Source organism: Narcine bancroftii, chromosome 6 (genome assembly GCF_036971445.1).
Source record: "Narcine bancroftii isolate sNarBan1 chromosome 6, sNarBan1.hap1, whole genome shotgun sequence".
Lineage (NCBI taxonomy): Eukaryota > Metazoa > Chordata > Chondrichthyes > Torpediniformes > Narcinidae > Narcine > Narcine bancroftii.
In genome coordinates this window covers 60,975,398-60,988,029 of record NC_091474.1, presented here as the reverse complement: position 1 = coordinate 60,988,029, position 12,632 = coordinate 60,975,398, and the positions used below count along the sequence as shown (strand labels likewise).

Here is a 12,632-nt window from a genome sequence, read left to right as displayed (position 1 = left end):
TAAAAACTTGAACCTATTTAAATACTTCAACCAAAGTTGAATAGGCACTTCACAATTTATTTAAAAAATGTCATTGGGGAAAATAAGCCTGAGGCAATACATCATTTGTGTACAGGTACACAATCCTTTATTTAGAACCCTTGGGGGACAGTGTGTTCTGAATTTTGGATTTTTCCGGATTTCAGAAAGCCAGATTTAAGCCAACCCGAATTGTGCTGCCGTATCCACCCGCACACCCTTCCAGTCGCGCTGCCGTCTCCCCAACCTCATCACCCACCTGACTCGTGCTGCCGGTCTATCCACCCCCCACTCCTCCCCCACCCGACTCTTGCTGCCAGTCTCTCCCCCTCGCCCACCCGACTCGCACTGCTGGTCTCTCCCCCTCGCCCGCCCAACTCGTGCTGCCAGTCTCTCCCCCTCGCCCGCCCGACTCGTGCTGCCAGTCTCCCCCCCACTCCTCGCCCGCCCGACTCTCGCTGCCGGTCTCTCCCTGTCGCCTGCCTGGCTCGCACTGCTGGTCTCTCCCCCTCACCCGCCCGACACGTGCTGCCAACCTCTTCCCATCGCCTGCCCACCCGACTTGCGCTGCCGTCTCTCTCCCCACTTGCTGGATTTTGGAGCTTTCCGGATGTTAGATGTCCGGATAAAGGATTGTGTACCTGTACAAGAGTGTAACATAGTGTCACAGGAAAAAAAAACCTTAATTTATCTAGCACTGAAAAATTAGTGATTCACTTACCTGCTGCCTGTTGTTAGGCGTGTATGGAAGCAATGTTGAAACGTGAAACATGATTTCATAATCCTTATATGTAGTATAAAGGGAATGGGTTCCTGTGGAGTCAGCTAAAATATGAAAACAAAGCACAATTTAAAAATGTTTAGATAATCTTTGCAATAACATAATAATCCCTTTGTAAAGGATTTGAGGTATTAACATTACCATTCATTGTTCAAGTAAACTCAAGCGAAAACAGAATAAATTATGAAAGTGAAAAATACAGCAATGCTTGAATTCTGAATTAATGGTTGAAAATGCACACCAGATTAGGCAGCACTCGTGGAGAAAACAGTTAACATTTCAGCATATTGATCTTTCGTCAGAATACATCACTTTTAACCCAAAAATCTACAGGTATTCAACTATGAATAATCACCTTAACTGCACATCTATGTAATTTACCATTCCATTTTCCAAGCTTGCTTAACAATCGGCAATTAAAAAATCTACAATGTTATAGCTACTTCATCTGTCCACTTTCCTTCGCGAGTCATGCAATGTATCTCTAACGTAGGATATCCCATATTAAGCCATCTAGTCAAGTCTGCCCTTAATTTTCACACTCCCTATTACTTATGAGACATCAAACTGAATTGCCATTATGAGTTGGTTCTAAAATAACTAAAACAACTGTTTATGAAATTCACAATTTTAAGAAATCTGAGAAAATGTCAGAGATGTATCAAGAAATGGTGATGAAAATGACTTTCCTCCTAAGTTTACTTTAAGCTACATGGTGATCTGTCCTTGATGCAGAACCTCATGCTCAAAACATGTAGAGGCTAAACTGCAGTTACTATAGGTTCCTTCACACCTCCTTTCAGAATGGATTTTGCACAAAGGAAGCCACTTAGCCCACTCTACCCATATTGTCTTAAAGAGTTCCTCTTCCTCACACATTCTACACCTTTGCAAAGGGTTCAAATCTTTCTTTTCAGATAGTATCCAATTCCTTTATCAATACAACACTGCCAGTTCATTTCAGACGCTAATCACTTACGACACAAAAAACCCTTCAGATTCAGTTCATTTGCCAGATCCCATTATTTTATTTCTCATTGTTTTCATCTCCAACATAACGGGGAACAATTTCTCTCCATCTGTATACTTCATGGTTTGAAGTATCTCCAACAAATCCCCTTGGAATCATCTCCATTCGAAGAATACACCCAGTTTTACATTACTGCAAGTCCCTCAACCATGTATCCGGTAGCCCATGATTTTTTTTTAATAGTGGCCCATGTCACCATGGTGAAGACAAATATTACTAATAAAATAAGCAATATGTAAAGCAAGATTTTAAATGCAATGACAATAATGAAAATTCTCAAAAGGAATCCCACTGAAAGTAAACAAAAAAATCCATCATGAATTGCTTGATCTAAATAAGTAAAGCCAAGGATTCTGTATTCTTTTTAAAAATCTGCTGTCTCCTTGAACAATGCACAAATATTTTCACGATTTTCCTGTTCTTGTACCCCTATGTGAAATGTCCATTAATTTATGCTGTCTCTTTTCATGCTTTCTACTGAAAAGTAACAATATATTTATCTGTCTTAACTCTCACCTATCCATTCATTCTACCAGCCTTTCTATATTATCTTGAAATCTGTGACTATCCTCCCAAGATTTGTACAGCTACAGGTTTGGAACTTGGGACCTGTAGAACCAAGCGTAGGTTATTGATATCTGACCACAAGAAACTCCACTGCACGCTTTCCTCCATTCTGATGAACAACATTTCTGTTACTTAACTGTTTTGATCCATGCTGCTCCTGTCTCAAACTCTTTAATCTTAATAATAACCTAACCTTGTAATATCTTATCCTTTTTGAAGATTGGATATGCACCATATGAACTTCATATTGACTGTCTATTACTTCACCAAAAACAAACAGATTTGCTAGACAAAATTGACCTTTCAAATAAAACTTGTTAGCTTTCTGTATTCAATCCACACTTCTCCAAATGACTGCCAATTCTTTCCATTTATAATTTTTGTGTGATTTCCCAACCAGTGAGGTTAATCTGATTGGTCTGCTTTTACTGTCTTTATCCCAATTCCCTTTTTGAACAAGGAACAACACTCTAAAATCTATAGATATTTGGAAGGTTATGGCTGGGGCCTCGGAAAGTTCCTTTCTCATTTCCCTCAGCAGCATGGGGTGTATCCCAAATGGACTTGGTCAACTGTAAACTTCAAGTGCAGCTTACCAGCCTCCTATTTACCTCTTATTTATTAAATTATTTCTCTTTCTAGAATCTCAACTGTTCCTTTCTTTGCCAAATCTATGAGCATCTTCTTCATTGATGGAAACTTATCTTAAGTACTCAGGGGTACCCAAGTTATGCATTCCGCCTTCCCCCAGCAATAAAATCCACCTCCAGGAGTAGATTTCCAATTTGCTCCTAATTAGCTCCATCCTTTTTACAATTGTCTAGGGTCTCTCTTGAACATAGTTAAGACCAAGAGCAAACCACTTGACCCCTCAGGTCAGCTCAGCCATTTTATCAGACCACGGTTGATCCCCTCGTAATCTCAATTCAACACTTCTAACTACCAATTTTAACCTTTCACCATTTATTAACTAACGTTGAGTTAACAAAGCATGAATCAAGGCAACTTTACAGACATATACACAAATATGCAAATAGTGTTTACTTTTGTTTGCCTTGTAAAGACATACAAAGGTGCTCTATTGGTCAATTATCTTCATCAAGAGGAAGATAGGCAAAAGAGACATTGAGTGTCCATGGATCTTGCCACCTCATCTGATGTTGTTCTGTCCTGTGCCCCCGTAACCTTTGAGGCTGCATCCTGTCTGTTCCGGTGGTGAACCCAAAATCCAGACATTCATGTCACCCTCCTCAGCTCCCCAATACAATTATGGTCAATGGCTCGCCATCATGAATCCCAGTTCTGATACTTGGTTAACATGAGCAAGTCTCCAGCAGTGAGATTTTGGGTCACCAAGCTCATTATTGCTCTGCTGCTGTGGTCTCCCACCCTTTTGGGTCCTCTTCCAGACTTCTTCTTGGTGAGGGCTGGGGGAAGGACATTCACATCTCCTTGATGGAAAAACTCCTTCACACTAAATCCTTCACATTGTTCTACTATAGTTTTGCCTGCCAGACTTTGATTCCAGTAAAGACCAAGATAGATATGTTCTAATCCCACTGAAGTGGTCCATCACTAATTGATGCTCTTGACTTGGCATTGCCTGTATTCATTTCCACCAATATTCTAAATCTTATGATACTGCATTTTTTGTTTCTAAGATGTTCTCCCACTGATACATCTCAATACGAGTCATCAGGGGAGTCAGCAGTATCCCTAAAGACAATCTTTGACAAATACATTCAGCTGCAGTTCCTGACAAGCTGAGTTAAAGCATTGGAGCTGGAGTTGGATGAGTGGATCATTTGGGAGGCAGAGGAGGCAATAGACAGGAATTACAGGGACACTGTCACACTTAGGAGGCAGGAGGAAGGTAGATGGGTGACAGGAAAAGGAAAGGGCAATGCAGAGCAACCCTGTGGCCATTCCCTCAATAACAGATACCAGATACTGTTGTGGAGGGGGGGGGACAAACAACCTACCAGGGACAAGCCATGGAGATCAGGTCTTTGGCACAGAGTCTGGTCCTGTGGCTAAAAAGGGAAGGGATGAGAAGAGGTGAGCTGTATTGATGGGGATTCCATAGTTAGGGGAACAGATAAGAGATTCTGTGGAAAAGATTAAGTATCCCGGATGGTATGTTGCCTCGAGTTCACGGCATTCTCAGGAGGGAGGGTGAATAGCAAAATGTCGTGGTCCACATAAGGCCATTGATGTAGGTAGGAATGGTGAGGAGGTCCTGCAAGGAGAGGTCAGGGAGTTAGGTGCAAGGATGAAAGACAGGGCATCCAGAATTGCCACTTGTGCCACGTGCTAATGAGGTTAGAAATAGGAGGATAATGCAGCTTCAAACATGGCTAAAGACATAGTGTAGGAGGGAGGGCTTCAGGTTTCTGTATCATTGGGTTCTCTTCCAGGGAAGGAGGGACTGTTCTGACAGGATAGTTTGCATCTGAACTGGATGGGACTAATATCCTTGCGGGAATGTTTGCTCGTGATACTCCAATGAGTTTAACTAGATTTGCAGGGGATTGGGAATCATCCAGAGCAGATAGAGGACTGGAGGAGGAAAAAGATGATGTGAAAATTGCATGCACTGTTAAAGTTAATGGGTTGTACATGGTGGTAATGTTCTTATGGCATCTATTTCAATGTAAGGAGTATTGTAGGAAAAGCAGACGAGTTTAGAGCGTGGATTGGTCCATAAAATTATAACACTGTGGCCATTAGTGGAACTTGGTTGCAGAAGGGACAGGATTGGCAGCTCAATGTCTGGGCTTCCATTGCTTTAGACATGAAAAAATGGGGTGGGGGGGGAGGATGAAAGGGGGAGGAGTGGGATTGCTTGTCAGGGAAAATATCGCACTGTGCTCAGTCAGGGCAGACCAGAGGGCTCATTTACTGAGGCTATATGGGTGGAGCTGAAGAACAGGAAAGGAATGACCACACTTATGGGTTTTATTAAAGGCCGCCCAATAGTCAAAGAGAATTAGAGCAGCAAATCTGAGAGAGATAGCAGACAGCTGCAAGAAACATAAGGTTGTGATATAGGAGATTTTATTTTTTCACATATTGACTGGGACTCCCATACTGTAAAAGTGCTGGATGGCTTGAAGTTTGTCATATGTGTTCAGGAAAGTTTTCTAAATCAATATATATACCATCTAGAGAGAGGGTGCAATACTGGATCTCCTATTAGGGAACAAAAAAGATCAATTGACAGAAGTATGTATAGGGTAACATTTTGGGTCCAGTGATTATAATGCCATTAGTTTTAAGTTCATTATGGAAGATAGGTCTGGGCCTCGGGTTGAGATTCTAAATTGGAGAAAGGCTAATTCTGAGGTAATGAGAAAGGATCTCGAATGTGTGAATGGGGATAAATTGTTTTCAGGCACGGTTGTGCGAAGTAAGTGGAGAATCTTCAAAGTGAAATGTTGAAAGTAAAGAAATTCTATGTTACTGTCAGGATTAAAGGCAAGGTTGGCAAGCATAGGAAACCTTGGTTTTTGAGGGATAATGGGGATCTGGTTCAGAAGAAGAGAGGTGTATAGCAGTTATTGGCAACATAGTGCAAATGAGGTACTTGAGGAATATAAAAAAATGAAAGAAAGAAATCAGGAAGGCTAAAGGAAGACATGAGGTTGCTTTGGCAAGCAATGTGAAGGAAAATCCTAAGGGTTTCTACAGGTATATTAAGAGCAAAAGGATAGTAAGAGAAAAAATTGATTCCCATGAAGATCAGAGTGGTTGGCTTTGTATTCACTCAGGAAATAGGCACAGAGACATGGGAATTAAGAAAAACTAGTAGTGAGGTCATGGAACCTATATAGATTAAAGAGTGTTTGGAAGTTTAGGGTGGATAAATACCCAGGGCTTGACAAGATATTCCCTCGACATTAAAGGTAGTTAGTATAGAAATATCAGTGGCTTGACAGAAATATTTAAAATGTCCTTAGCCACGGGTGTGGTGTTGAAGGATGGAGGGCCGCTCATGTGGTTCAAAAAAAGCTCCAAATTAACTTGGAAATAATAGCCAATGACCTTCATGTTAGTAGTAGGTAAATTATGTAGGTGATCTAAGAGATTGGATATACAATTATTTGTAAAGTCAGAAAATGATTAGGAGTAATCCACATGGCTTTGTGCATGGTAAGTTGTGTTTAACCAATCTTACAGTATTTTTAAGGAGGTTACCAAGAAAGTTGATGAAGGAAAAGCTGTAGATGCTTGTCTACATGGACTTTAGTAAGGCCTTTGACAAGGTCCCATATGGGAATTAATTAGGAAGATTCAGATGCTAGGTATTCATGGTGTAGTAGTGAACTGGATTCGAAAATAGCTGCATGGGAGAATCCAGAAAGTAGTGGTGAATGATTGCTTCTCAGTCTGGAGGTGGTGTGCCACAGGTATTGGTGCTGGGACCGTTGTTGTTTGTCATCTCCATCAATGATCTGGATGATAATGTGGTAAATTCGATCAGCAAAATTGCAGATGACTCTAAGATTGGAGGCATTGTGGATAGTGAGGAAGGATTTCAAAGCTTGCAGAGGGATCTGGACCAGCTGGAAAAATGGACTGAAAAATGGCAAATGGAATTTAATGCAGAGAAGTGTGAGGAGTTGCATTTTCGAAGGACACACCAAGCAATGACATACATGGTAAATGGGAAGACACTGAGGAGTGCGGTAGAACAGAAGGATCTGGGAATATAGATACATAATTCCCTGAAAGTGGCATCTCAGGTAGATAAGTTTATAAAGAGAGCTTTTGGCATATTGGTCTTTATAAATCAAAGTAATGAGTATAGAAGTATAGACTAACTAGAGGAAGGATAAGTTAGAAAGAGTGCAGAGAAGATTTACTAGGTCGTTGCCCAGACTTCAGGAACTGATTTACAGGGAAAGGTTAAACAGGTTAGGACTTTATTCCCTGGAGTGTAGAAGAATGAGGGGAGATTTGATAGAGGTATTTAAAATGATATGGGTGACAGACAGAGTAAATGTAGAAAGGCTTTTTCCACTGAGGGTAGGTGAGATACAAACCAGAGGACACTGGTTAAGAGTGAAAAGGGTAAAGTTTAGGGGGAAATATGAGGGGGAATTTCTTCACACTAGGAGTGTGGAATGAACTGCCAGCTAAAGTGGTGAATTAGGGATCAATTTTAACATACAAGAAGAATTTGGACAGGTACATGGATGGGAGAGGTGTGGAGACCTATGGACTGGGTACAGGTCAGTGGTACTAGCCAAAAAAAGGTTCAGCACATTCGAGAAGGGCAGAAGGGGCCTGTTTCTGTGGTGCAGTTTTCTATGGCTAAAAGCAATATACATTGCCAAGTTCTGTCAAGCCACCTTACTCATTGGGCCAGAAATGTCATAATTAATAAAGTCCTGAACTCACTTCAGAAACTTCTCCCTCACTTTACTCTTATGTTGTTGCTTTACCAATGTATACAAATAGTTGAAGTACCCATTGTCATTACTCCATGTTTTTTTTTACACATTTCACTTTTCTCAAATTTACTCCTCAATAAATTGATTGTTACACAGCCAGGATTTCATTGCCCCATGGAAAGAAAATCCACCTGTTCTCTTGCTGCTGTCTCGGCCAAGATAGAAACATAGATTAAATATATATATTCAAATAAAAAGTAATTTTAGGAATAAAAATAAGAAATTAAATGGCTTACTTTTGTTGTCCAACTGTGCTCTGTATTTGTTGAAGCCCTTTAGTCTCACTCTGTGACCAAGGAGATCTAGGAACTCTTCAAAGACTGGGCTTCCTGTCTCGTTGTTGTACATCTCTTCCTCAGTCCTTTGGCCTGCTTTGCAGTAGAGCACTCCAACTTTATGCTGGAAGCTTAGCTGAAACAGAAGACACCATCTTAACAAATGATTACCAGGCATACGGTTTTGCAGATTTCTATTAAATCTTGAAATCTAGAATACATTGTTTCCAAAATCACACATGAGAGAAATCCATCAACATTTCCAAAAATATTAGCTTCTTCAAAATAAACTTCTACTGGAAAATATGTGAAAAGACAGACAAACCTGTTCTTATACAATGTCTTCCACAAATTCAGGAAGTCCCACTAATTTACAGCCAATGACATATTTTTGAGATGTAGTCACTCTTAAAGCAGAAAGCCAACTTCAACAGAGTGAGATCTTATAACTATAATAATCAGGGGTATGGTTGGATAGAGGTTAAGTTTAGTATCCAGAGACGTGGGCTATTGGACATATGTGTCTGAATTCCCGCCAAGGCAGTAGGCACTGCCTGCTTTTTGCTCATACCTCAACAAATAACTCAGATCAAAAACATTGGTTACCCTTGATTCCTATAGATGCTACATGACCTGCCAACTTTCTCCAGCACCATGTGCATTGCACAACAATCGCAGCATCTACAGACTTTCCTGTTTAATCACGGTTCTCTGGGTGTGTCCTCACTAGTACCCTGTATAGTTGCACTGAGCCTTGCTGCTATTAAATTCATTCTCTCTTGCAGTGAAGGCAAAGATCTTATTTGCTTTCTTGACTACCTCATACAAACCAACCTTTTTCTCTGTATAATCATATATACAAATAAAAATTATGCATGAATAAACTTCAGTGAAAGCAGACCAAGTCATTAGACTTTGACATAGCCTTCTATTCTCAGGTATTCGGCCTCGATCTTGTCAAATATGTTGGCAACTGTATTGTATAACTATAGCATACCACGTTTGTGGGCAACCTGAAAATCTATGCTACAGAACTGATTTGCAAAGCCAAGCACAAATTGGAGATCTCTGCAAATTCTAAAACCATGACCTCTATTAGCAATAAGGTTAAGGAATGCAAAAGCACAGGAACATCACCTCCAAACTGCACCCCAGCCTGACTTGGAAATATATTGCTCTTCCTTCATGTGTCACTGGATGAAAATTCTGTAACTTCCTGCATAACATTGTAAGTCGACCAACACTTCAGGACAACAGTGGTTAAGGTGGCAACTCACCATCATCTTCTCGAGAGCAATTAGAAATGGGCAATTAAATGTTGGCTCAGGATGCAAAGCCCACATCCCATGAATACATTTTTTAAAATTCAACCCCACAAATGGACCCTTACTCCAAGATGCAAAATTTACCTGGTAAAGGACCATGAAAATATTTATTTTGTACAAAAAGTTTCAAATTTATCTGTTTTTTTGCAACATAATTTGCATTTGAATTAGGGGTTACGGAGAGAAGGCGGGGACGGGGAACTGAACTTAAGATCAGCATTGATCTCATTGAATGGCAGAGCAGGCTTGAAGGGCTTACTCCTGCTCCTATCTTCTATGTTTCTATGCGCAGATTAAGTTTTTATAAAAAAAGTACAGCCACTGCTCTGATGTACAGTGAACTCTGATTATCCAAAATCAGATTCCCCAAAATCTTCATTTATCCAAAATGTTTTTAAAACTTTGGATAAATGAGGATATCCAAAACAAATCAGAAATCCCCATTTATCCAAAATTTTTTTGGAGCTGAACTGACCTCATGTTGAAAAAAAATTAATTCAACATGAAATTAAAATGATGATTGCCCTCGTTTCAAGTAACTCCCTTCCCTCTCTCTTTCCATTTCTTCTTTACCTTCTCCTATTGACTTTCCTTTCCAACTCTCCCTCTCAAACTGTGTCCCACTGTCTCCCAGCCACAAGCATTTGTAAGAATCCCTTGTTCCAACATCATCAAGAAGAGGGACCTCCTGGGCAGGAGCTGGGACACCAGGCTCCCAGCAGGTGCAAAGACCCCGGGCGGGAGCACGGACAGCGGGCTCCCAGCAGCAGCAGGGACTTGGGCTCCCAGCAGGAGCAAAGACCCTGGGCAGGAGCGGGGACACCAGGCTCCTGGCAGCAGCGGGGCTTCAGTAGGGAGGTCTTGGTGATCAGCAGTGGCCAACATTTTTTTGTGAGAAACATTATTTTAATGCTTAAAAAGCCTTCTCGTTATTTGTTGTTGTTTAAACACCAATACACGTGATTTTCTGTTGCTACTGGGCTGTTTTAAAAAATTCCCAGTTATTTGAAAAAAATCATTTATCTGACATAGGCCCAGTCCCAACCATTTTGGATAATCGAAGTTCAACTTGGAAACAGCATAATCCAAATGTAGCAATACATAATAAGATGATACTTGACTGTAAAAGCTCCTTTGTTCCATTTCAAATCACACCATAGGATTTTTTAGGCCCTCCCAAGAAAGTAATGGGTGTTTGATAAAATGCTTTAAAGGTTAACGGCCCTATCAGTAAAATATTCTCGCAGTTCACCACTGCAGTATCAGTCCAGATTTTGTGGACATGTTTCTGGAGTAGCATCCGAACTTCTGATTTCGAAGCTGGAGTGGTTCAGTGAACTATAGCTCATGGTTTGCTTCAGTTAATTAAATGCCGTACATTTCAAGCAAACTTTGAAGCCAGCACTAAGAATAGGCATGAAGCCCATATGCTGAAGATGGTGTTTCCTGAGTGAGTTTCTCATTGCTACGCTGTGCAGCCAGATTAAAACTGAGTTGCTTTTCCTGAAAACTAGAAATGACTTCACAGCAATGAAGTGACAGCATATTACAGTGCCTGCTGCCCATTCATAGACAGAGGCATTCAGCACAGAAATAAGCCCATCAACTACACACTAATCACTACTTTACACTAATCCCACTTGAGTCCTTTTCTTTAAATTCTCTCCTATGTTCTTATCAACTCCCCTCGGATTCTACCACAGCTACACTTGAGGGGCAATTTACAATGGGCAATTAACCTACCAAAACACGTCTTTCAAAAGAAGGAGAAAAAAACTGGAGTATCTGGGGGAAACCCATACTATCACAGCGAGCATGTGTAAAGTCCACACAAACAGGACCAGAGGCCAGGATTGAACCTGGAACTCCCACACTAGGAGGTAACTGTCCCTCTAAATCAGTTCTGGCAAAATCCAGATCCTTCCTCAAACTCTTGGGTGCATAAGTGAAAGTATGGAACTTTGAGTAACTTCAAACACCCTGACCCAAAAATGGTCTTTAGAAAACTTACAATCATCTTCTGGGTTATTATAACGTAGCAATATTACAGTTCAAATTTACTTTGCAAAAATGGGATATTTCGTTGTATTACTGAGATTTCTCAAATATTTAAAAAATAAAACAAAACTTTAATGTCCTGGAACAGGAATACAAGTAAATTAAAAGTGACTTGTTTTACAGAACCATAACAGAAAATACTGTGCTGTATTGTTCTATGTTAAGAGTGCAGAATCATATTACAATGATACAAGTTGTTGGTGAGATCACGTTTAAAGTATTTTTTTAGACATGCTGCAATTTAACAGGCCCTTCCAGTCCATGAGACCATGCTGCCCAAATATACCAATTAACCTACAAATTGCATGCAGTTCTGGTCAACTAGCTATAGAAGGAATGTGATTAAGCTGGAAAGGGTACAGAGAGCATTTGCAAGAATGTTACCTGGACTGGGGAGCTTGGGTTGCAAGGAGAGATTGAATAAGCTGGGGTTTTACTCACTGCAGCGTAGGAGGTGAAGGGGTGATCTAATAGAGCTGGCATAGGTGAATGGACACAGTCTTTTTCCAAAGGTAGGCAAGTCCAATACTTAGAGGGTATATGTTTAAGGTGAGAGGTAAATATTTGAAGGGGACGTAAGGGGAAACTTTTTTTTTACATACACACAGAGAGTGGTGGATATGTGGAAGGGGTAGAGGAGGATACAATTTTACAAAATTTAAAGAGATTTGAACATATGCATAGATAGGAAAGATTCAGAGGGTAATGGCCCAAATGAGGGTAAATGAGGCACATTCATGTAGATAACTTGACCGACATAGATGCACTGGGCCAAAAGGATGTTTCCATGCTTTCCGACCTCCAAGAAAGCTGTAAAATTCTAGGGTATTTTTTTTATTAAACATGAAACTTGATTTTTAATTTGTTGACCCTAACCCTAATGCTCTACTCAGGATGCCTATATATGCTTTTAAATAGAGAATTCTCTAAAAGAGTGAACGGTGTTCTGTAAAAAATTTATTTGTGGATTATGCTCCACTGAATTCCCCGCCCTTGATATGCTTGTCACATGAGATTGCCCTAAAGTCCTGATTTTCAATGAACACAGCCTCAGAAGATCAGCTCATTACATATAAATAATTTCACATTTCAAACAATTGAAGATAGGGTAAAATACTCTTT

General features: G+C 40.3%; 1 protein-coding gene across 10 annotated transcripts in view; it reads right to left on the bottom strand.

Moving 5' to 3' along the window:
- The window catches only part of sipa1l2 (signal induced proliferation associated 1 like 2), a 664,341-nt gene that overhangs the window by 333,516 nt on the left and 318,193 nt on the right, over positions 1 to 12,632 (bottom strand). For all 10 annotated transcript variants that reach the window (XM_069885039.1, XM_069885037.1, XM_069885038.1 and 7 more), the window contains 2 exons: positions 8,089 to 8,263; positions 740 to 843 (listed from right to left, as the gene is read on the bottom strand). In XM_069885039.1, the coding sequence (XP_069741140.1) occupies positions 740 to 843; positions 8,089 to 8,263 (279 nt within the window). The remainder of the gene's footprint in view (positions 1 to 739; positions 844 to 8,088; positions 8,264 to 12,632) is intronic.